Source organism: Hirundo rustica, chromosome 3 (genome assembly GCF_015227805.2).
Source record: "Hirundo rustica isolate bHirRus1 chromosome 3, bHirRus1.pri.v3, whole genome shotgun sequence".
In the NCBI taxonomy this organism is placed as follows: Eukaryota; Metazoa; Chordata; class Aves; order Passeriformes; family Hirundinidae; genus Hirundo; species Hirundo rustica.
This window is the reverse complement of record NC_053452.1, coordinates 91,363,999-91,390,666: the sequence shown is the minus strand read 5'-3', so window position 1 is coordinate 91,390,666 and position 26,668 is coordinate 91,363,999. Positions and strand designations below refer to the sequence as shown.

Here is a 26,668-nt window from a genome sequence, read left to right as displayed (position 1 = left end):
TTGATAGAGCACGACCAGTTTTGGATACCTCAGTCTTCAGCTATGCATCACAGTAATTCATCACCAAAAAAATTTAAAGTGAAGAATCAGTTTAAACTGAAGCTCAAATACCATCTTGTGCACCCTAACTTCAAAATACTTCTCCAGAACCAATTCTATACACAGGAAATAAACCATCATTCAGTGATGAAGCAAGGGGAGTGAGGCTGTGTTATTTAAAGTCGTGAAACGTTCCTGAAATTTCCTCATCCATTATATAATCATAAAGCCCTCTTAACATGTAGTAAAAATGTATCAACTTTTAGAAGTATAAATAGCTATTATCACAGTCCACACAGGGAAGAAGAGAGCAATTACTATTCTCCTTCCTTTCTGAAACAGCACTCCATTACCTTTTTTTCATCCTTACAAGACTTGCAGTAACAGTACTATGACATTCATCAGGATCTTCAAGTGATGACTGAATTCAGGTACTTTATTACAGCAGTGATCTATTCAGGCCACAGTGTGGGAAGGTGCCTTTTTATTTCAGGAATTTCTGCACTCCCTTTCACAGTTTTATTTCTTACATGAAAAGACTCCCATATTGCATGACAATTTATTTCCTCTTTTTTAAAAAATCTAGATAAATAAAGAATTATGGTCAACTAATTTTTCCCACAAACTTCTATTAACCCTGTGCAGTGATCATTTCAGTTACACAATGTAATTGTAACTTCAGCATGGGAGAAAAGTGATGAAAACAAGAACATTATTTTAGGAATTGCCTCCTTTCCACTAAAGACATCAGCTCTTCTAGAATTGTCTGTAAATCCCTTTATCACGGGTATCGTATCAACAATCAACACTGGGTTGAATGAGGTCTTGCCTTCTGGGACTGGGTGGTCACACAGACTCACATGCTTTCAGAGTATTCTGCTTCAGAAAGATATTTAACTGGTCAATGAACAACATCCTCATACTTCAGAAGGTTAGCCTAAGCCACAAAATGCAGGGGCACTATAAAAGAAACGACTGACTTTTGCAAAGTAAGCCTTGCCTTTGACCTTATCTGCTACAAATCCAGTTCCTCCACGTCGCTCCTGGAGAGCCTGTGTTGTGTTGCTGCAAACAGGAGCAAGGATTTCATTCAGGAGGTGATCTCTGCATTTGGCTCCCACAAGCATTTGATGCTATTTCAGATTACAGAAAAGTATTAAGGAAAAAGAAGTAAGTGCTGATTTTAAAAAAAAAAGGAAAAATAAGTAGAAGCCTAATATGTATTTCTTAATATATATTAGTTCTTCCTAGTTTAAATTCTAATTTCCTAGCCGTATTTCCAGTAGTTTTTTAAGCAGTTCTATTATTTTACTGTCCCTGTTACATACACCTCCACAAGCATAATGAGTGCACCACAGTAAAAATAAATCTTTGCAGCACAGCATGATATTCTGAGTTCAGATTTATGTATTCACCACACATTTTAGATATTTTTCTGCTCTTTTAATCTTTTAAATGCATTCTAGTTCCCTGGGGAAAGCCATACTTTTTATCTAATATTTGCATTTTCATTTTCTGTTTATTTTGCTACATCTTTACATTACTCAATCAGTGCAGACAATCCCATATAATCATGTGGTTCAGTTGCCTTGAAGAGAAGGAGTATAAAAATTTTCCCAACATCATATATCAGCCAGCAGCATCCCGAGCTGGAGAATCAGACGTTTCTGAAACTGCTCTGAATTCAAATACTTCAGCCCAAAACTGGGGTGCCATCAGAGTATACATTTTTTGATGTACCAATATAGAATATGCTCTTTGGTAATCTTTTTGTTTGTTTGTTTTTGTGGGTTTTTTTGTTTGTTTGGGGTTTTTTGTTTGGTTTGGTTTTTTGGTTTTTTTCCCCTTTCCTCTACCAACACAGTTATCTCAAGCTGAAATTAGTTTGAACTTTAATTATCAACCTATGCATTAAAATCTTTTCATCTAGGAGGCTGATGCTTACTATTCAGCTTGTCTAATCTGTCAAAGGGCACAATGCAAATGAGTGCAACTCCTTAGCTGCCAACCCATCATCTTCCTATCACAGTGAAAACAATGGCTGGGAAGCAATCCAATTTCACTCTGCATCTCATGTATTCAGTGGCTGTTCTCCCTGAGCTAGGCTAACTTGCCAAAAGGTAGTGAGAGCAATTTAAGTTTTCAGGAAAGATAAAACCGGGGAACAATGTATAACCCAAGATGAGACAAATTAAATGTGGCCAAAGGAGTGAGTCTGGACATGAAGTTAGGTGTCCAGGACAAAGTTAATGTAAATAGAATCAGGGTATCCTGCAGCTTAACTAGACACATATGTTACAAAGTACTAAACCATGTGCCTGTTGCAAAGCAATGGCACCAAACAAAAGTAAAATTGTCTGAAACGGCAAACAACAAGGGAAACATGCATAGAACATTATTATGCACATCTGAAACAAGAAAAAGAAATGTCAGCAACGAGGCCAAATGTAGACACCTCACAGTTCAAGCTACAGTAAACACCCACAAAACCAACCACCATGGTAGAGGGAGAAAATGCTTGTATCATGGTTAAAGCTGTATATAAATAAACAAATAAATCCAATCATGAGAAGATCCTTTCTATATATTTTTTTTTTCCAGATATCCCCAGTGACAACACATACTCCTCTCCATGCAGTTCCGAACAATTCATGTGGCACTTGGCCACATCATAAAACCACATCAAAAGCTGGAGCATCTCACCAGGAAAGTGGTGATCGTGGCCCTGTAGAGAGTGAGACCTGCACTTCAGGGGTACCCCTGCTTCCTAGTGCTCATTGGAATCCAAAGCACATTCCCATGTCATTTTGGAAAGGTCACAGTCCCTCACACTTGGTGGCTGAAAACATTTATGGGATACCATGGCTTTCCAACAGCTTGTCAAAATTTTGTTGATGATGATCATCTGCATGTCACATCCCATGTCTCCGCACAGCAGAGCGTGACTGACAGCTCCTGAGGACCAGTGACAAGCTAGGAGATTTATTACTTTATCACCTGGTTTTGGTTTTTTTCAGTTGCCAAATATTACTGTTGGTTTTTTTTTTTTCCCAAACTATAAATGCCGTTTTCATATTTTAGTTGTTTGTTTTTTGTTTTGTTGTTTTGTTTTCTTGGGGTTTTTTTGCTATGAAGTAAAAGAAAAATCCCTTTTTTATAAGCTTATCAATTGAATATTTGGACTTTATGTGGCCACTACATTTTTTAAAATGACAATTTAATTCTTCACAGCCACAGCACCAGTTTGTGTACACACAAAGACAATTAAATGATCTCTGAAGGACTTCTGAAGAAGCCTTAAAACAGTTATTCTGCTTTAAGGAGGTAAGCTATCTTTAGGGGGAAAAAAAAAAGTCTATTATTCTCAACTTTAGGAAAACAAAATTAATGTCTTCAATATGAAAAAAAGATTTAAAAATCATCTTCTATACAAATTGGGTTATATTTTCAGAAGTGATAAGTCTTACCTAAGAGAATTATCTATCTTTCACATTACATGAACTCTTATTTGGAATAAACACATGAGGAATAACTCAATTCATCAAAATAGAGAAAGAAAGATACTTTTGCATTTTTCGCAGTCAGTTCTGCCAAAGGCTACAGGATAGAACATAGCAGCATACAATTCGTAACAATTTCAGAATCTCCAAAATTTTTACTATAATACAAGTCTGATCATATGAAAGGCTTCATCTTTTAATTCTGTTGTAGATTGTTCATTATTCCCTTTTCACCTCTAAACCAGTAGCCACATTTCCACTGCACTTAAGCTAACTCCAGCATGGATTTGACAAATTTCCATGTTCAAGTAACTTTTCTACTACCAACAATATGAAAATCTTATTAAAATATATACAATTATTAGTGCATGCTCCTTGCCCATTGGGACTAAGAAGAAACCAAGCATCTTTGGTTAAACCAAGCATCTACACTTCATAAGCTTTGCTAGATTCTCAGGAAAGTACCCAACTTCTCATTGCTTAAATACCACTTTCTTGACCACTCAAGCACTGCTTGGGACATGCAGTGATACCACAAAACCTTAAATTCACACTATTTTTTTTTTTGTTTGTTTCAATCCTTCCTGAAACGTCTTTGGCATAAGTTTGTCTATCCTATGCACCGAAAATCTCCCTTGTAAAACACTCATTTTAAACACAAACTGAACTCCTAACGGCAAAGCGACAGCCTATAAAGAGGTCAGGAAAAGCATCGAAGCCTCTTATTCAAGCAGATGGCATACTTTCTCAAACAAATAAAAATCATAGCAAATTAAATAACACTTACTAACTTGGAAATTTTCCCCATAGCTTGATATCCAGAATAAAAAGTCTTTGCTCTAAATCTGCACATAACAGTTTTTCCAATCTTACCACTATGAATACTCCTTAAAATAGGACACAAGAATTTTGATTGCTTAATTAATGTGACTAGAAGGCAACTGTGATGCTTATTATAGCCTAGTAATTATAAAAAACTAAAGTTGTAAAATTTTTAGGACACTTTTCAGACTAGATCCATACTAGCAAATTAAACACCAGCCAGGTGTTCATGGGGAGCAGAAGCAAATCCATCCATTCTAGTAAGTTTTTGATGGAGATATCTCTAGCTTGCTTTCAAGCCCATGTGAGTTGCCATCTCCCAGACAATTCTCAAGCACAGTTCAGGGTCAGCATGGGTCATCCACCATTCCCAACAGAGATTGGCTGTAGCCCAATATGGAGAAAAAGAATTTCAGAGCGTGAATAAAGGCTCCTCTATAGCAGTAGGCATCAGTGTCACAGAATGGTCCTAATCATGCTAATTTACTGGCATCAATGTAACCCTAACACAAGTTTTGCCTCAACTTTTTAATCCAGGTTCCAAAGCATTGCAGTGACTGTCCTGAACTCCTTACCTTTAATCCTTGCAAACATCAACCATGCTGACTGCTGCGTTCTGGAAAAGGAAATGCCTTCCCAAGACAAGTGGGGTACTGTGAGGCCAGGCAACAAAGCGACACAGAGCATATCAGATATATCACAGTTACTCTGAGGCAAATGTCAGATGTGCCTAGAAGCGCAGTGCTTGCCGAAAGAAGAGTTAGTTACATCCCATTTCACCACTGAGCATGAGCAGGCAGACGAGGCACCTAATACAGATTGGCTCATGCACTGTAATCTCTCATTTCATCTTCACCTGGAGCAACTTGTCCTTTTGCAACTCCACACAGCAATTACAGTGCTTTCAGATGCAGACAGGCAGTATTAAACCCGTGATGCTTGTGAGGCTGGGCATTTCTGAATGGCAGAAGTGATCATGTGCCCTGGGCCTTACTGGATTACAGGGTACAAAACTCTCATAACCCTATTGCAAGCGAGTCAGTGTAAATCTGCACACGAGTGGCCAACACCATCCTCGCCACAACAAACATGGAAGAGCCATTTCAGCTGCCTGGGACAAGCAGCAGCTGAAACACTGCTCTCCTGAGCTGAACATCTGGTCCAGCAGCTCAGCCCAAAGTGTGCTGCTCGTATTGATTGCTTGGCTATTCAGAGTTTACACTACCGTGCTGCTGCACATATTCCCTGGAAGTAAGACATCTATCCTGCAAGAGGCTGGAAGATGCAGCAAGTGGCCTCCTGGAGCTGAGCCCTGATGCTCAGCTGGAGGAAAAGGTTACCAGACAGCTGGTATCTTGGCAGGATTAACTAGGTTATGCACTTTAAGATTATCTGTGAAGACACAGCTGTGCCTTCTTAGCTTCCACATACCGAAACAAATAGAGGGGGCAATAGTCAGTAAAGGGAATCAGAATCTTTTGCTCATTAGACCTGTATTTATTTCCTCTGTACTAAATGTGGTTCTGAAAAGGGAGGTTTTAGATGAAAATTCATCATTCAGAAATGAACCACAGGAATTTCGTGGTGCTAGTGAAATGCTGTTGCCTGGAGACTCAGGTAGAAATTCGTCACTGAAGAACTACCAAAAATAGCTCAAGTGATATTTCATTTGGCATGAGGTCATGAAGGCAACATTCACGGAAGGGGAGACATGAATTTCAAAATCACAGGATCCCAAGCTGACCTTGCAGCAATGGGCTTTTTGACAGCTAGGAAAGCTTTAGTATCATGACCTAACAACAAGGCAGAAAAAAACTATCAGTGGAAAGCTGAAGTGTAATTAAAAAAAAAAAAAAAAAAAAAGTTGCTTGTAACGAAATAAATAGTCAAGGACTGTCAGTAATGACGTCTACATGAGACGGTACAAGACCGTGAAAGAATCTCTTCCATACTTCAGTCTCATCTATCAGATGATCCCCTCCTCTAAACTAAAACATCCTGGGCTATGCACAGCAGTTCCCATCCAGATCATGCCAAGGAAGTACATTGGCAGCCACAGAGACAGAATAAACACATCTCTTGTCCACTGGAACAACTCAAACTTTCCTTCCTGAGCAACACGGCACTGCAAAGAAACATCTGCAAAGATACTTCATTGAAGGAATATGTAACAATATTAGAAATAAGCACTCCATGGTGAGAGAAATCAAACGTTGTATTGGGCAGGGAGGGAAGGAGTGATGTAGCATGTGTGAGTAGATTCTCCGACCTTCCAGGGCAACCAAAGGAGTACCCTAGACTCCAACACAGAAGAAAGGGGTTTATTAGCCCTGCTGAAGGGAAGCCACTGCTTCAGAGTGATCAGCGCTTAGAGCTGTCTTAAGGCTCCTGGGCACATCTCCAAACACCTGGGGTCCCTGATCACTCCCAGCCCCAGGCTGGCCAGCTCAGAGGTCGTGGGTCTGTGCCCTGGTGGCAGCATGTCCACCAGCCTTGTCATCACACTGGGCACCCTGGTCCTCAGAGAGCAGCCTGCGCTCACTGCTCCCCAAGTTCCTCAGAGCTTCCATTTTCTTAGCCAGATGACAGAACAGAAGGTGCTATGGAGAAGGGAAATCTTGGTTATCCTCCAAATCTTCACCGTTGTTTTCAAAAATACTGCTTGGGTTGCTTGCATTAGTCTGATTCTGCTGGAATTTTTACAGTTTCCTATCACAGACCACTGTGTGGATCCTCTCGTCTCAACAGAGTGGAGCACACTATCAGTGCTTTCAGTGAAGACAGTTACATCCTCGAAAGGCTGTAACATAACATCTTTTGATATTCTTCTTGTTGACAGCTCTACATTTTATATGGGTCGTCACTGTGGAATAAATTAGTAGAATTTCTTTGGCTCTGGTTCTTTGTGAGTGTTACCATACTGTAAAGTACAGCTCAGCGTTTCCATCATATCCTCTTAATTTTTTATGGCTATAAACAACAACAAACAAAAAGCAACCTTAGAGGCAAAGACCAGAACCTTCACTTTTCTCTCCTGCATGCCAATCTATAACTTGCTTTCCTTTTCCTTTCAGCCTTTTTACTCCTACCTGTTCACCCAGTAACTCACTTTTAAAAGAAAAAACATTATATTCCTACCCAAATAGCAAAAATACTCTTGTCATTCTGGTTGCAGATAATCAAAACTCTTCCTGCTCAGAGAGGCCTAAAATTACACCTAACTCTCAAACACTCAAATCACTGTTATTCTTATGCAAATTCATACAGAAACAGCATTCAGTTCTGGATTAGGTTTCCCTGGTTAGTAAACCACAGAAACACTCGGGAAGTTTGCTATCTGACCTTTGGCAAATGGTGAAGGCTAGGCAGAGGACAAGAGCATCACCTCTGGGAATGCAGTATTTCTGAGAAGACACAGATACACTAATATGTCTCATAAATTCAGATACCTAAAGATGGCAGGGGTGGAAAGCAGCCAACCTGGACCACTGTATGAAGCATCCTGACTTAGGCAGGATTTAGGACTGGATTTTGTCCTTTGTCTCCTGTGTAGTTTTGTTGCATATGCCCTTTACCGCTAGACATCACTGAGTTTGCATTAAGGCTTTAGTGCCTCTCAGACTTCATTTCGTGGCTGCACCAGACAAAGAAGCTTTCTGCACACTGGATAGCCTGAGGGGTGGGCAGTAAATCAGCATGAACAACACACTCCAGAGCATTTCTTACAAGAATTACTGTATTTTCCAAACATTAATTATGTTTCCAACTAGCAATACTTTGTGTAAAGTCTGAACCTCTCCTAGCTCCTGAGAGAGTTCTTAATGTCTTGTTAAAGTAATTTTGTAGAACCTTTTAAGTTGTGCAATGAACTTGTTCTATGGCTAGTCCTTCTCCATCACTGGGTTGTTAGGTTAAAGTAATTAAACACTTCTAACGATAACAATAAAAGCCATTATGTTCAAGCACACATTTGATCTTTCTGTCAAGTCATCACACAATGGCAGCACATTAAACAGGATGGGATATAATACAGCCTGCCAGGAAGGTACAGAACGCCAGGCAAGTGTAAACCACACTCTAATAGGAAAGGTTGCTATGCACACACCATGAGGCCAGGAAAGAGGACAACATTACAAACTAAGAAATTACTTAGCATTGACAAACAAGTAGGTGAAGCAAAAGATGGGGCTGCCCAGAGCTGTCATGGTGCTGGGGGTGGTGGGTGCTTCTCACGGAGAGGCAGCAGAGCAAGGTCTGGCAGCCAGGGCCCAGCCCACCACCCCAGCCAGGGACACCAGGGCAGCTCCAGGCACCGGGAGCCACCCTGGGCATGGGCTGGGGCTGAGCCAGGCCACGGGCACACAGGTGGAAGGCAGCAGTGCCAGGCTGTGGGGACCTGGAGACCAGCCCTGCAGTGGGATCACTGGAAGGTCATTCCCAGGCAGCTGATGCAGGGCTCCAGACTGTGGGATACTGGGGGAGCTCAGCAGGATGGGCTGGGACATTCAAGCCCATTACCAAAACCAACCAACAGCAACTGTGATACCAATTTAAACATAAAAATAGCTTTACCCTGATGTCAAAAGCCCAGCGTGTGAGATAAAATGCTCCACTTGCAGATAAAACTGTTGTCATACTAAAAATATCAGCAGCAACTGACACACGAAAATTCCTGTTCAGAAACTCACAGGAAGAGCCAGACCAAGAAAGATGCCACCCTTCACAAAGCAGCCAACAGCGTCCATCAGAAAACCTTCAGCATGGGTAAGACAATTGGGAGAAGAGGCAGATATAAATATGTAGCCACTGAAGTTAATAAAAATACCATTTGCGCCTTCCAAATCAGAAAAAAAATAATACTGCTAATTTTAAAAGGTAAAATCTTGAAATCACGAGTCAGTCTTTGTTTTGATCAGTTGTCATAAGATATAATTTAACAAGACACTTATCTGCATGATTACAGAAGGTACTGTCAGTATTCTGGACAAGACTGAGGGTGACTACCATTTAACAGTGAGGATTTCACTCCATGCGTCTTCTCGTTCAAGTTTTAGAGAAATTTTAGAAGATCAATATGTAGCTACCAAAGAATGAAAAATCTTAATGCAGTTAAGATTTCAAATGTCAAAAATTATGTTGGATTTCAAAAAAGCCAGTGAAAAGACTTTAAATTACTTATATTAAAAATAATCAAGAATTATATTTATAAAACAGAGTAAAGCAAAAGAGGTAAGTTACACAGAAACAGGAGAAACTGAAACCAAAGCTACATTGAACAAATACGTACCTTAACAGGCCAAAATGAGAAAACATTACGCACTAAGGGAAATTTTTGCTTTACAAGACACACTTGCCACTATTTTCTAAAATTTTCCCATCCATTAGATGTACCACAGATATTGTTAGATGATGGAGGGAAATTATAAAATAATTTTTAAGAAAGAAAAGAGACTGCAATGCTGTTTTCTTTTCACATGAATGTTAGGGAGTATCATTTACTCTGGTACCAGAAGGCTAGTAGAATAAATGTCCCGTGCCATCAAGTAAACAGGCACATGCTACAGGAAAACTTTCTGGCATAGTAAAATTCTTAGTCAGATAGAAGCTCTAACTAAACAAAGGTGGGAAAAATCAGGATTAAAAAAGAGAAGCAAGAAACTTAATAACTATCTAAAGTACAGAAGAATCGTGTTACAAAATCAGACAGTAACACACATGTTCATGAATGTTTAGAATCAGGGAGGTGGGGAGAACAGACAAGCCACTGCAAAGGTGAAGAATGTGAATGAATTCTTTACTGAGAAAGGACCTAGGCTTTAAGATAACAATTTGCTTTTCCTTTCCCCACTGCCTCCTTTACAGAAAAATCACTAAATTTCATCACAGGAAGACATCTCAAAGAATAAATTATTTAAACAGGAAGCCTAAATGCATCCCCCTACAAGCAGTATACAAAGCCATTTACTACCAACTAACTACAAATTCAGAATGGACTTAAGGTATCAGGGAAAAAAATGTTTAGAAAAACTTACACTAAAATAGATCACTGTTAGCCACATAATTCATAAGAAGTAAATTTAAAAGCTTGAGAGATTACTGGTGTAGCTCTTGATCAGTTCCACCAAGAGTAACTGGAAAGCACAAATTAAGACAAATGAAACCAAACCTAAAATACTGGGAACAATACTTGTAATGGAAAATTGTGATGTAATGTAATATAATGTTCCATAATGGAATGAAAAAGAGCTCCAGAATCACTGAGATCAAACTTAAAACTAACACTGCCATGTCCACCACTAAACCATGTCCCCAAGTGCCACATCTACACGTCTTTTGAATTCCCTGAGGGATGGTGACTCCACCACTTCCCTGGACAGCCAGGTCCCATAAATTCTGTCAAGATAAACCAAATTCCTCTATAATTGTTTGATTTCCTCTGAGTTAAAAACAAAAACAGCTATATGTATGGCTGTGTATGTATATATATGTTTGTGTGTGCACGTGTACACGTAAATACAAGGAAATTCAACTCATATTTACAAAAGCTAGCTAAAACCAACAAGTATACAGGGCACAATCCTTTTTTAGCCTGAAAAAATTACTTACAGAATAATAAAGTATTGAATTTTGGCTGTCTTCCAACATGAGAAAATGGTGTGGTTTTCCAGAAGTCAACATTCTACATTTACTGAAGAGCTGGAGAAGGCAGCAAACAAGAACATTCAGTCTTGTCTGATCATACCAAAGTGCTTGGGCTGGGAGAACTCAAAAATGTTAAGACTCAGACTCATTTACTGAAACTAAGAGGCAAGAAAGGAAATATGATTTCAACAAAAAGAAAATTAAAAACAGAAGACAAGCATCTCTGAACTACCAAAACCATCAGTGGAAAGCTGTCTGTTAACTGCACACAGATCAATAAATTTTATACCAGGTATTTTAGTATAGAGAACTGCTAAAACAGAAACAAACAAACAAACAAACAAAATCCAAGGCAGTTCTTAAATTCTTATCAAAGACATACTACATAAAACAGCAATGCAACAAAAGTACTACATTCAATCACACTCACATCACAAAGTACGTCAATAGTAGGAGCACTGAAGAATATGCACAGCCATTAAATGCTTTAGTACCTGGCACAGAAAGAACTTGTAGAAGCTGAGATTTTTAATCTTGAAATATAGAAGTAAAAACATTTTAACTGAAAAAAGAATTATGAAAATACAAAAATGTTAATTAGACTCCCTTTTGCTTATTGCTACACTGACAAAATCAAATTGCAAGCAGACTCCATTATTTCTTATTGCATCTAAGCCATTGGTCAACACTAACTGCTAGTCATCGAGACAAATACTGTGATAATCTGTTTATTTACGCAGAAGAAAAAAAGTAAATAAATCATCTCAAAATTATTCATCAGCCAAGTTGTTGAGCCAGCACATGCAAAACAAATCTCTGGCACTTCAAATGCAGTTGAGATACAGAAAACATCTTGGTGTATTTCCTAATTAATTTGGCTGCACACAGCAGGGCAGGAGCATTTGCTTTCACCGGCAGTGTAAAACCAGACTGACTCTCTCACTCTGAGCAGCAATGCTCACATATCCAGGTGCAAATCGGAGTACTGAAGCCAGGAGCAAAAGAAACAGTAATTTCAGAAGTGATCATGCTATTGTCTATCCCCTTGGTGGTGTTCCCTGCCTGCACTTTCCCTGACAGGGATTAAACCAGCCTTGAATTTCTCTCACAGTAGCTCACGAGCACATCAGTGCATGACCTGATTGATACCCAAGTTCCAGTCAGGCTTGATCCTGACTCTAGGAACTCACGTTCACAGCAGGAACCAGCACATGGCCACATAGCCTGAGAAATCTCATTCAACACACACAGTCTTTACATTTCACTATCATAAGGACAAGCTCAAAGATTTCTCTACAGCGTCAACTCCAGTTCAGGGGGTGAAGCCCACACTGCTTCCTGGGACTAGAGCCAGTGCTCCAGAGTGCCCTCTGTGCCAGTGGCAGGCAGAAGGAGAATGGAACAGAGGACTTCTCCTTTCCCACCATGAGAGGGAAGGGACCAGCCTGATGAGAAGGTGCAGCTCACCTCCACAAGAAGCACCTCAAAGGAAACCCCTCTTCTGCCTGCACTTTGTAGGTGCAGGTCCACAAGGAATCCAACCTACAGCTAAAATTAACTTAAAAGTAATGAAGGAAGGGAGAAAGGGGAACAAAGGGCAGAGTAACAGAATCACAGTGGCTTTTCCAGACTCCAGGAACAAAGTATTTTGAAAAACACCAAAAGCTTCCCCCAACCTCCAATGAAGAAGTATTCCCAAAAAAAGCTAAATGATCAAAGATCAGAAGTGAGTAGACTCAAAGTGTATTAGATGAGGAAATGCAAAGAGAAAAAAACCAGTATCCAGCACAAATTATACAAAGATCCATCAACAATTTAGTCATACAACCAGACCTCCAACAGAGGATTCACAGTGTTGCCACTGAAATGGCCACAAAAATCTGGGCACCAAATTCAAAGTACATTTCAAGCTCAGAATAAAGATGATCACCCACTTTCTATTGTTATTTAATCAAATCCTTACATTTTGTATTAAAATGCAAGCACACAAGTTCTCAATGTGTAAACTTAGCTCCTTAAATTCTCCTGAGTATTATGTGATTCCCAAAGCAAAGAAATGCTTCAGAATGACAGTCAAAATATCAAGGCATAAACATGTATTGTTTCTAGGACACTAACATAATCCTTATAAATTAGATTATAACTGTTTGATGCTGCTCAGTCCTATCATACACCCACTTTAAACAGCATGTTGGATGGCTGGATTCAGTGTAATCCAAGATCTGAAGGAAATGTATATCCATGAGAAAGCAAAAATAAATGTACAATTTAAGTAGAAATATACAAAGAACAATCTACAAGAACCAATGTGGTTTCATTTAATACAATTTGCAACAGCAGAAAATGAGAATTTGGGTGGATATTCTCAGAGGTGGGATAGATCTGGCCTCACAAGAAGTTTATGGACTTTGTTAATAAGGGCTCTATTTTAAAATATTGAAATAAATATGCAATACAAAATATCCTGTTGAGCATGGTAAAATTATAAGGTAATTTCATCAAGGGACATAATCAAATTTGACTTTCTTCCTGTGGCTCATCTGTGTCTGTTTTTCTCTACTTTAAAGAGACACTGAGCCAAAGGCTGCTTTAACTCCCGTGTAAACTGAAGGTAGACAAAAATATCCAGCAAAGCAAATGAAAACCTACCCAAAATCACAACAAATGTTTCTCAGCAATTGTTTTGTTAAAATTTAAAAGGGTAGAAGGCATAAAGCCTAACAAACCTGCTCTACAAAGAAAATTTCAGTATGTTTGAAATGAATGTTCTTTTTAAGTCAGAAATCAACTCTTTCTAAAAATTACAATTAATTTTTCTCCAGAGAAGATTTCATATTTAAAACATTTCAAAAACTGAATTTTAAATGCAGACCTAATCTGTAAAACATGGTATTACGAAATGATTTCCAACATCAGGTTATGATCTCAGTAATGAATGTATAGTCACTGGAGGAAAACTTCCAAGGCACAAACAGCAGGGAAGAGCCTAATTGCTATTAAAGGTCATTAGGGCTCGCAATCACATTGCTATATGTTCTTTTGAAAATATCCTACTCTGAAATCATAACTACCTTAGCAATAACACTTTATTCCCAGAAGTTATATACAACTGAACAGCAGTGGCTTCTCCAGACAAGTGCTCTAGTCATTTCCTAATTCCTAGGATGTAATGTAAACCCTTTATCTCAAAATTAAAAATTTATCTCAAGGCAAAGTAATATAAAGCATTAAATATTTATAAACATCAATAGCTAAGTTCCTGGCTCCCCCCAAAATTAACAGAAGTTTTGTTTGAATAAAAACCACAGCACTGAAAGTGCCATTTCTCTTTCAAAAAAAGCTCTTTTGCTTGAAGAGTGCAGGATGCTTTATCGTTAATATTACTGCAGAATGTCTGTCCAAACTATTACACTCATTTTCTAATGTTGCCTGTACTGTGCCTAGGAGACTTGTCACATGAGGAGCACACAGAGGGTAATCTGACCAGGCAGAAGCCAAGTCTAGGAGCAGACTGACAGGGTATCCATTTCAGTACCCAGCAAGAGACTTTCTGGAACTTCTCTGTTCACCAATAGTCTCATCTGCAAAATGCCCAAAACATGCCTCTGAAAGCTGTACACAGAGTCAGACTTTTACCCATATTGTGAACTAAAACATACACACATCTCTCTAATCCCAGTACAGAAGAGCTCTACTAATTTTAGATCCACGTGGTGCCAAGTGTCATAGCTGTCAGATAGCTGGATACCTGAACCTCAGGCCAAACTAATTTTGTTTTCTAACACAATTAGGTTACGAACCCCACTTAAACGCTGATCCGTAGTTATATGCATTGCAGAACACGTCATTAAATACTGTAATTCTACACGTTAACTATGGAACTGAACAATGAAGATATGTTTAAAAGCGAATCAAGTTCAAAAGGGCCATGTGGCTATAATCAAGAGCAGATTTTGGCCTATGCCACTGGAAAGCCCATCAGAGACCTAATCCTCCTTGTCTTACAGAAATAGTTACACTAATTGTGTGATGGCGAGGTGCAGAATTTAACCCTCAATACATTTGCCTGGAATCTTCACCCTTTCACAGATTTATCGGCAGCTATCGTCGCCATGTACAAAATCCAAGGAATTAATAGATTAAGACTCCACAGCAAAATTATGCACTCACCAAGTAAAATAAAATGAAATCTGGAACCACGCTGACTTGCTCTTAATGCAGCTACAGGCAAATTGGAATACCCTACAGGAGGCCTGATTTTAGGAGGAATAAGCCTTGTCAAAGGATCAGCTGTTACTTGGGCCCCAGTCTTGGGAAGAGTCTTGCGTGGGTGGGTTTCCAAAGCCAGGCTTTCCCCACAAAAGCACCGAGTCTGCCTACGGAGATCAGCTTGTAAAATCTGGCTATTAACGTGCCCTTCAGGATTTGACCAGCAGACTGAAGTGTCTTTGTGAGCATTGTTTTACCTGTTTGAAAGCTGGGCTGACTGGAAGCATTCAGTACACGAATATTTTCACCCACTACAGAAAAACGAGGCTTTGTTAAATTAAACGGCTTTAATGATGTTTTACAGGAAACATTTCAGGCACGCAGCAATAAGCTGCATTCATATCTGACATTTACAAAATGTTATTATTTTAAGCCTGAACTTATAAAATATTTGCACTTAAATTCAAGCATGTGAATAAGCCCATTTTTATTTTACAAAGCAGCTAATTCCGAGTACATGTTGAAATGGTGGAATAAATTGCTCAAACCAGTAATGTTCTAAATAGCGTAGTGGAAAAATATTATAGCATGATCTGGTTTTCAAGCAAAATACCACTAGAAATTAGCCAGGTTGATCACAGAAAGCAATTACTAACACCTCAACCAAAAATATAGATTGAGACAAAACAAACCTTTTAACTCAATAGCGATTGAAGTTTATTTCCCTTTTTTCCTCCCCTCATAGTTCACCACCTCTTGGTTTTCATCCTAAAAAAAAGAATTATGGAATATTCCTATGAGCTCTATTTAAAAGATGTTGCCGACTCAATGGGAATTGGGAAGCAGCAGAAAAGCAACGAAGCAGACCTTTCATGTCTGCTCCAATTCACATACCAAATATATTTGAACCATTGGCCAAATTCTGTCTGCCTTAGTCAGGTACCTAGTAAAATCATGGAGAAGCAGCCACAGTTTGTGCATCCCATCAAACTCAGCTTCAGAAAATGCTACACAAATCTCAAGGCCTTTACACAAACAAACCTCACTGAACTGCCCAACATTCAGGTTTTTTGTTATTTTACTCCAAGACCTCTTCACTTTAACTCAAGTGAACACATCATACAAATCAAATCAGCAGGATCAGGTTCGGATTTAAGATGAACATACTCAAGGAAATATCCCATCTCCAAGCCCCTTAAAAGTCAGAACTTCTGCTTTAAATGAGGAGGAACGTTGAACCAGAGTAAAACTTAAGGGTTTACATTTTAGGTGGTCCAAACTGTCCATTAATTTTGTCCAACTTCAGACGCACAAAAGCTATTACGTTTCCATCCCTAATTGAAGACACTTTCTGTTGGTGACAATTCTTCCTCCCCAGGAAGGTAACCTGCTGTAGGAAATGTGCTGGGAACATGGCAAACAATAGGGTTGTCTTGCTGAAGATTAGCACAGTGGCAAAGAAAGGATTAGGTGACATGCAGCTGGATAATCCACATGTGCTCACTAGTCAGCCAAAATAACTCGCCCATTTGAGAAAAAAGAAAAAAAAAAAAGAGAAAAAAAAAGGTGATCAAGCCCAAGGCTAGGTACTACCAGCACCTGAAAAGAGGTCATAGCGGAAACTACCTAATCAATTACTCACTTCAGGATTTCCTTCTGCATTCAGAATCAGAGCCCTGAAGCACAAAATCCAATTAGTTCACAGCTGAGAGCCCAGAAGAACAAGTTTTCTGCTGACTGAAAATTCAGGTCCCCAACTTCAAAGCATAAATAAGGGAATTCAGAAATTCACATATTCCTGAGCCAGGAGCATCTATCATGGCCCCTACTGTCTTTGCTCTACGGAGTCATCTCTGAAGAAGAATATCCCTGGCCTAAATCTGATACCTAACACATTTAGGAGCCTCCAAATTCCTAAAATACAGCAGCAATTCATTTTCAGATGTATAAAAACCATTCTGTGCAAATGCTCCCTTCTTGAAGTCAGCTCAAAGGAGCTGGACAACAGGCATCTATTGTTTCTATCTTAATTCAAAACCTGTACCCAATGTCAGAACAGCTTTACTTGACACTACCCTCAATCAATCATCAGAACAAATTACATTGTCTCTGAACCCTACACAGGCAACAAAATGCATCAGATGACCTGCTAGCTCTCGTCCATCTCCAGTGTCTTTGTTCTCAGGATACAGAACCAGAGCTGTTCGCTGTGCTTCAGCTGAATGTGGAGTATTACAGATCTTTTTAAAGCAGGAGAGCAATGCCAACAGTGAAACAGAATGTACCAAAGTTTAACAACCTGACCTGAGTTCTGCTGTCCCCAGCCCCAGACTTAGCCCTCCTTCCTCAGACACAAGGGCTATGCAGCAAGCCCAAAGTACCCAAAGGAAGCACTAATCAGGCACCCATTCCAAAAAAATATTCACATGACACCTTTCCTAGCACTAGCAACAACAGAGTGAAGTCACTGAACCGCAAGACTGTATTTTTCATGGGCAGTCATGTCAAGCTGAATTTCCTAATAGATCTGTTTCCTATAGATGTATATGTATAAATCTACAGCATTAAAAGTTCTGCACAGCCCAGAAAACCCTATATATTTCAAATTTGAAGGGCTAACATAGTTAAAGAGTGTTGTTGAATAACCGTGTTTTATTCAAAACCTAACTCCATGAGTTAGCTCTTTTCCAGATACTGCAATTACACTGTCATTAACAGATGTACTCATATCAAAAATGGTGTAAAAATGGACAGTTACATAAGTGTTCAAAATCTTTTGGAAAAGGGTTGTTGCAACTGCTATTCAAATAAGTTTACTGCCTGAACTGAAAAATACATTAAAGAGTGACCATTTCAGAGGGATTATATATATTTTACATATAAACTTGATTCTCAGCTTATTGCTTCAGATTTATAGCAGAGGAAAACTAATGAATGTACTGCATTTACAGCTTAAAATCCATCTTCAGATATTTAATGCTCAAATAACAATGGCACAGAACAATGCATTTCTATGCCATTTGACAGAGATGACATTTAATGTTTTGAAAACGAAAACTCTATGAAATACCGTTGGATATTTTCTTATTTATCAAAAAGGCTACAGCTAACAATTTTATTACATTTTGTTCCCAGGCAACCATGAGGTAACTTACAGAGCACCAAGAATTTTTTACATTCTTTACAACCTCCAAGAGCATTCAAACACATTTTTTCAGAAGAAGTTGAATCTTTAGTTATATTAAAAAATATTTGTATAATTTTTCTTATTACTGTTCAATCACAAACAAGATGTGAAATATGTACAATACTTCAGATAAACCATACTAGATATTTTATTGCCACTTTCATAATAAAGGGTTTGTATTTAAATTCTTAGAGGTGCTATCAACAAAGAAGCATTTTTTACTCCTGAATAAGTAGCTGGATTCAACCTGATTTCTAAAATATGTGAGCTAATGTGACTTTTTTTTCCTCCATCAAAATGCTTTAGAAATACTGCCAAACAATTACTAATCAAGGAAAAAAAAAAAAAAAATTTGACAGCCAGCAACTGAGCTGACCAGGGAGCAGAAAACAACACTCTCTTCTCCCATAGCAAACAGCACTTCTGTGGTATGTCAGATTTACCAAACAGTTGCCTAATTATTTACTGTCACAGCCAGAGACATGATCAGCAGGCAGAATTTGGAGACACACAAATATCCTGCTTTCACCTTGTAAGACAACAAGGTGCTTGGTATTGCATGATCTTCATGACCCGCTGGCTACTTCAGCAACAGGAGAGGAAGACTGAAATTTCACTTTTCTATGTTTAAAAAGGGCAGCTTTTATCTTCCTGAATCAAATTGCCTGAACATCTTAATGATGCGGCATCATATGATCCCAAGCCTTCCAAGACAGGCAATGAATTTTGCACAGCTGACTCTGCTAGTTACAGTACTCAACAGCTGGGACATAGATAATTTGGCACCCTGATAATGGCCTAGATGAGTATGAAGGATTCGGAAGAATGTAAAAAGAAAAAAGAACTACCAGCATTAAAATTATAGATTGAACCTCATCTTATAAAGGCAACATAGTTCACATTTGATTAAGAAATTTACTAAAGGAGGTGTTTACAAAACCGAGAAATTCGGAGAAATGGCACTCCCTCCTCAAAGCCTATACTGTAGCAATTCTTTTCTGATTAGGTCAGCTCCCATTGCAAGTCATCAGAACAACAATCTCTGTAGTGAAGTCATACTACTGGGACTCAAATGGGAAATCATGACTGGCTTGAAAACACATTTTAGAAAGTAATGTGTTTTCCAGGTTTCCAATATATCTTAATTTAATCCAGTCCAAACCTTTAACTTTGCTCCAAATGGCTGAATAAAGTCTACCTTGAGCAGCAAAACACAGTATACCAATATATAAAATATGACACTAAAAATTAAGACAACAGACATTGGATCCTTCCAAATAATTTCAGGATTTGCGGGTCACATGAATAGACTCTGTGTTACCCTCACAATAAGATATACTCAAATACTTTCAGAAAGTGCATTATTTCCTACAGAGATGTAAATTAGTTTTCAGAGCTTATTTAATTAAAATCCTATTGTTCCCCAACATATAAAACCCAAACCTTTCAGCCCCTTTCCTGATAAAGCTCCCATTGAAATAGGGGAAATTAGGCCTAATCTCTTTCCTAGGTTTTTAAGCAAGTAATTAATATGAGAAGTAATCTTATTAAACCTAATTCTAGAAGGAAATAAAAGGTGATCAAAAGGAGCAAGACAAGTTTTCTCTGTGTTTATTTACAAAGTACACAGTCTAGTAGCTCCAAAATTTTGTAAAAATCAGATCAACTGCATATAAATTGAGGACTTGGAAAAAAGGGGAGAATGGAATGAAGACGTGCTTTTGAAGATGATGGCAATCATCAGATGGTAATTATTTCTCAACTAAAACACACTAATGTGTTTCAGTACAGAAACGGTGCACATGCTCCGCTGCTGCATTGACACAATGGGCAACAGACACAAAGGAGTCATTAGTCAATACTGCTAATGACACACGAAATTGCAAGTGACACCAGGATAAAGTACACTCAGACCCAACAAGTTCTCATAGTTATATGAGACCATAAAATAACCATCTGTTGAGGGTTTATTTTTCAAAATACTGCTACCAACATCACAGAATAAATAAAACCAATTATCAGTATCTTCAAATCAAGCTGTCTTATACTATGCCACTCCCATTCCCACCAGAGGAAACCATTTAACAAAAATCTCCAGGACTGACTGAAGACATACAGCTGAAAAATTTCAAATATGAAATCTAACATCTTATTCCCTAACACTACAAAAGGACTCAGCACTGCAAATGTCAGCATATGCTGACATGCCGTAAAAACTATTTCAGGGATGAAGCTTCAGTGCGAACAGTTAACTCCATCCCTTTTGCACTTGGATTAAAATCAGAGCTGTAACACTTTCGGTAAGCTTCTTCAGATTTCATACAAGCAAATGTACTGAAAAACAGCAATGAATCATCCAAACCATCCCTTCCATCCCGATGTGCTTAAAGAATCAATGCAATTTACATTTCTAGCAAGATTAATTTAGCTGCGTGCATCCTCATCATGATAAATGCCTTTTTTCTTATTCTTCTGTATTCGATGAAAAAAACTCAGGTGTTACACGAAATAAGCTAATTCTTTGCCCTAAACCAAAAAAGAAAACCCAAGTAAATAAATAAATAGGTAAAAATAAACCGAAGGTATAAATACGAATGCACATCCAGACATAAATCCCTGCGTCCGCACTGCACTCGAAAAAGCGACTTTTAAACACACGAGAGCGCCTGTCACACACCGGCGAGGTGACACGGTATTTATATCTCTCGCACAAGCCACCCACGTCCGTTCCCCCCGGCCCGACCCCCGCAGGGACGCGGGGCCACCGATGTTCCCCAGCCGGCCGCCAGCGCCTCCCGGGTCCGCAGTCGCCACACCCGGCGGGGCGAGCGGCCGGGCGGGCGCGGCGGCACGGCGCGGGGAGCGCTGCCCTACCTTTGTATCTCTCTAGGACATCTTCGTAGGCTTGCAGGTACTCCTGCTCCTCGGCGTAAAAATACGCGCCGGGGGAGAGGTAGCCAGCCATAGCCGGGAGCTAGCCCAGCCCAGCCCAGCCCTGCCCGCCGGTGCGGCTCCGGGCGGCCGGCAGCCTCGGGGGCGGCACAAGAAAAGCCCCGGCAGCAGCCGGCGAGGGGCGGGCAGGGGGAGGCGCTGCCAGCCCGGCCGAGGAAACGCCCCCGCGGCCGCTCGGGTTTCGGCAGCCGCCGCTCGGAGCGCGGAGGGGGCGGCACCAGCCGCTTCCCCGCCGCAGCCCCCGGCTCCAGCCCCATGGCCAAGGCACCGCCTGCGGGGCCGGCGAGCTCTACCGCCGCCTCCCGCCCGCTCCCGCCTCCCCCCACGACCAGGAGCGTGGCGGCTGCCGGGGCGGGGATGCGACGCCTGCAGCACTGACGGGGCCGGTGGGGACGCTGCACTCACGGGCAGGGAGCGAGGGGGGTGGGACCCCAAGCCGGCAGCCAGCCGGGGCGGGAGCCCCGCAGAGCTGGCGGAGGGGCGGGGCGGGCGCGGCCCCGCCGCAGGTGTCACCGCCGCGTCCGCGTCCCCCGCTGCCCTCCGGCCCCGGGCCCGCTCCGGACCGGTCCCTGCTGTCCTGCTCCCGGCCCGCCGGCCCCCGTCCTGCGCACCCTGCCCGCGGGGGCCGGCTCCGCAATCCCCCCACTCGCGGCCGCATCCTGCGGCTGGTGGGAGCCCGGCTCGGCAGCGCTGCCCCCGCTGATAGCGCCACTAGGACCGGTTACCCTGGGAAATGGTGCCCCAGGAGGGACCCACGGAGGCGCATATATAATCGGGGTGGTTGGGGAGAACAACAGCGGTGTCCCCGGGGGACGCTGAGGACCGCCGCATCTTTCTGGGATTCATTTACAGGCGTTTTCCAGCTTTCGCCAGGGTGATGCGGGCCTCCGCCCTATTTTCGACATCAATTGTCGCCGGGCCGCGGACCAGAGCCCGTCGGCGCCTCCGGCACACCGGGGCGGCTCCGTTCCGGTCCCCGTCCACCCCGAGCGCAGCCCCGGCCCCGGGCGGACAAAGAGCGGCGCCCGGTCCCCCGCCCCTCGCGGAGCATCATCGCCGCCGCGGCCTCTCCCCGCGCTGCGGGCGCTCCCGCGCCGCTTCCACCCAGGACGGCCTCGGCCTTGCGGGCCGAAAAATACGCCGGCCCCGCTGAACAGCCCCCGGCCCCTGATGCCTTTTCGCATGAAAGTTTAATGGGCGCACCTGCGCTCGTTTCGGCTCGCCTTCCACACGCATCGGTTCACCCAGCCGGAAAAGGCGGCCAAAGAGCTTAGTCACCGCCCGGCGGGGCCGCGCTCTGAAAGAGAAGGGACGGAGGTCCCTCTGTCCTCCGGCCGCCCCCTGCCCCGCCGCCCCCGACCGCGCCTTACCGGCGATGCGCAGCACGGCCCGCTCGGCGGGGTCCAGCACCGAGCCGCCCTGGATCTTCCGCTTGGACCGCTCGTGTTTGGGCAGGTTCCAGGGCAGCGTGTCCCCCGGCGCCGGCGACACCGTCCCCGACCTCTGGCTGTAGTCCTCCTCGTCGGAGAAATCGGCGGAGGACGACATGGAGCATCGGTAGGACGCGTTGCCGGAGCTCTGCACGGGGAGACAGACAGACAGACAGGATGCGTGGGGAGCAGCTCGGGACGAGGGGCCTCAGGTGGCGCCGGCGAATACCCGCCCCGCGTGGCGTGGAAAAGCATCTCACGGGAAAAGGAGGATAGGAGAGAGGGCCGCCGCTCACCATTGCTGTGAATTTAGAGGGGAAAGGGGCGCGTGTGCGGAGTGTCGAGGGTGATCCTCCAAAAAACAGCCGATCTTAGGCGGGAGTGCATTTGGAGGGATGTCGGGGTAGAGCCGTGGCCTGCGGCTGGGCAACCAGCTCGCAAATGAGCCTCCCACTTCCCCAACAATAAACCCAGCAGCAACAACAGCCGAGGGGAAAAAAAAAAAAAAAAACACCACGCCACCAACCTTCCCGGCTACAGATCGATGGCGTTTGGCTCCCCCGCCAGGACAAGGGGAAGATTTGCCATCACCGAGCTGCTGGTAAATCCGCCCCTGGGCCCGAGCCAGGCCCGCCGGGAGCCGAGGCGGGCTCTCTCATACCGCCCCCGGGAGCAGCCCGGTGCGGTGGCTAACGGGGACGGAGGGGAGCAGGGAAGCGAGGAACGGGATTTCTCAGAGCAGCCCCTTTGGCAGCAGGACACGATGGACAGCCTTCGGTCGCACTTTGCTAGGAGGCTTCGGCAAACCAACGACGGATCTCGGCGTATAGACTGAATCTACTTTTAGGATTCCTAGCTACTCAAAAAAGAGCTTTTCCAGAAAGGTAAATAAACACTGATGCGGTGCAGGGAGAGGACTGCTGCCATGTCTGCCTTCCCTGTTTATGGTAGAGTGGGAATCGGAGATGTGTGAACAGTAGTAGTTCGGCACCATGCTGAAATTTAGGGTACATCGTTAAATGCATCTTATCAGAACACGATGGACAGCAAGGTGCTATCTCTTTTACTCTGTATTTTCTAATAGGAGGGATTTGTAGTTTCTCCAAAGCACGAGACAAGAAAATGATGGGTTTGATTTGTCATTTCACGTGGGAGCTACTGTTACAGCCTTTCAAAAGTGCAACCTGATGCTCGTCCAATTATGTTAATTTTTAGGTGTGTGCTGTTGTCAACGTTTACAGGTGTGGTAGAATCATAGACTCACAGAATTGTTTGAGGTGGAAGGCACCTTTAAAGACCATCTGGTTCCAAGCCTCTTGCTGGAGGCAGGGACACCTTCCACTAGACCAGGTTGCACAAAGCCCCATCCAACCTGGCCTTGAGCACTTCCAAAGCTTTTCTGGGCAACCTGTTCCAGTGTCTCACTGGAACTTCATAGTGAAGGATTTCTTCCTTATATCTAATCTAAATCTACCCTCTTTCAGTTTAAAGCCAGCAAATTTTGTTAAACAGCAACAGCCCCATTCAGCTATTCTAGATTTTAGATTTGATACTAAACCAGATAGTATTTTAGGTTTGTACTGTGGCCCATTTCTTAAATTTATGTATTTCTATAAAGGGTCTTAAGGGGCACCTTTACTTAAAGAAGAAATTTGTCCAGTGATAGAGATCTGATAAAATGGATTGTTATTGTCTGATTTTTTAATTTTTTTTTTTTACTGTCAGTTGTCATAGGGAGGAATTTTACCCACTTAAAACTCAGAATCTGCATAATCCAGAGAAACAACATGATGCACTCTTTGCTCTGCATTAAAGTAAAAATAATATACTGTTAATTAATCTGCTATAAGATCTGCTATAAGTAGATTGCTTATTAGTGGTTTTTTTCCTTCTGAGCCTCTTCCCCTCTATCCCAATTCTCTTTTCTCCTTGTACAGTACTCCATGGTGAAGTTTGAAATGTGCGAGTTGAGAGGGAGGGAATGAATACATAAAACCAATTAACTGAATTCTTGTTCACTGTATTGTGATGTAGAGAGAGCAAAAGGTAAGTGCAGAAAAACAGAAACATGATATATCTGATACCAGCTCAGATTGTCTTCGTCATTAGTTTTAGTGCAGAGACTATTTTGCTGTCCATTTGTATAATTAGCTAAAACTGGATTTCATAAAGCAGGATGGTCACTTATAGGTGTCTTCCTGATTGAAGCTGGACGTGTTCAGCTTGCTGCAGGGCAATTTGTCGTACCAGCTGGAGCTACCAGGGCCCCTCATGGGCTTAGTTAGGGATTAGGTTGCTTTGAGCCTGTCCTTAGCTCCAGATTTTGCTATAGAAGAGAAAGTGTTGCCTTTAATCTCAGTTCTGAACATCCTGCTTCAGACCTCCTTTTGGCTGATCAGCAACCCTCAGTATCTTTGGATCACACAGAGACAGATTCTGACAGATTCTGACTTTCATCTTTTTTACCTTCTGCATTTCTAGCTTATAACATTGAAAAGAGCCCAAACACAGTGTTGTAAGGTGCTACAGCAATAGTTTGTTAGTATTTATGTAGCAGCTTGAAATATGCAAGAACAAAGTACAATAGGAATTGCTATTGAAGTTTTGGGGAAAGATCTCTCAACTCTCAGATTTATATTTGAAAATAAGCTATAATTTTTTTCCAGTAGCATTTCCTTTTATTCGAAAGAGGCCTGCATAGCCCATTATTATATTTCATAACATCTGCTACCCATAGAAGCCAAAAAGACTGTTGAGTGGTTGCTCATTGTGCACCATCAGCCTATTGAGATGTCAATTTTAGGGAAAAGGAGTCTGCCTTTTAGTCAGCTCTGCTACAATGCTGGAAGATAAGCTATGTGAGAAGACTCCACTCATATTTTTTGAGAATCAAACTGAACAGGCAATGGTAGAGCAGTCTTTGGCATCTGTGTGATTACAACTAGCTGTCTGCTTTTTGGTTATCCTACCTTAATTAATATATGCAGTAATCAAATGAATAATCAAAACCCACTTTAGCTTTTAATTCTTCAAGAAACATGTTTCATTTTCAGAGCAATGTAGGAAGTCCAGAAAGGAATTTTCCTAACAGCAAAATCTGGATAACATTAAGAAATGTCAACTTCTAACTTAATTACAGTCTGCTTTCTTATTCAGCATGGAGATACTTCTGAGTAATGTGTATACAGAGATATTGAGCACCTAAGTATTTTTTACTTTGTTATTCCGAAGATGTTTATAATAAACTGAACAACTGTTCTGGAAAAAATAAATAGCTTTGATAAGAATTCTGTAATGGTTCCTCTTTTCCACGGGCACTGTTTGTGTACCACTCATCCCACTGGACTCTATGTTCCTAGCATACACATTTTCCATGATAGAGTTGTAAGTCCCAAATAAGCATTCCATTATCAGAGCAACATATTAAGCAGTTAAAAAAATAAGTAATAATGCAGAACATCTGTACTATTCTGAAAAAGGTTCCTGGCCCATTAGGACAACACATGAAAAAACAAACAAACAAACAAACAAAAAAAACCCCCCACGTTGTTATATTCTGTTAAAATCAAAAACAACAGTTAATAATACACAACACTTTTTTGGGGTGCTAGAAGAGAGAAGATTCTTTCATATCCCCTAAAATATTGATAACCCTTACTTAGCCTACCCTTAGGGACTTAGCTAGGGTCAGGGCTTGACTGCTCTTAGCTTGGAGGCCTGCAAGGTCACAGCCCGGCTGCTATAGCTGCTTATTCTTTGTCTCCGCTTATGCACTTCTGCCGCTCTGCAGCCCGGAGGGCACTCTGCAGCCCCGAGGGCACGCTGCAGCCGTCCGAGGGCTCTCTGCAGCCCGGAGGGCACTCTGCAGCCCCGAGGGCACGCTGCAG

General features: G+C 41.7%; 1 protein-coding gene across 14 annotated transcripts in view; it reads right to left on the bottom strand.

Annotated features, from left to right (window-relative positions):
• Nucleotides 1-26,668, bottom strand: part of DST (dystonin) — a 297,150-nt gene that overhangs the window by 239,176 nt on the left and 31,306 nt on the right. For 6 of the 14 annotated variants that reach the window (XM_040059993.2, XM_040060003.2, XM_040060004.2 and 3 more), the window contains exon 1: nt 21,274-21,427. In XM_040059993.2, the coding sequence (XP_039915927.1) occupies nt 21,274-21,364 (91 nt within the window). In that variant the 5' untranslated portion in view covers nt 21,365-21,427. Of the gene's footprint in view, nt 1-21,273; nt 21,434-22,721; nt 22,930-23,077; nt 23,297-26,668 lie in introns of those variants that run through there. The other 8 variants (XM_040059996.2, XM_040059997.2, XM_040059998.2 and 5 more) reach the window with 4 other exon arrangements.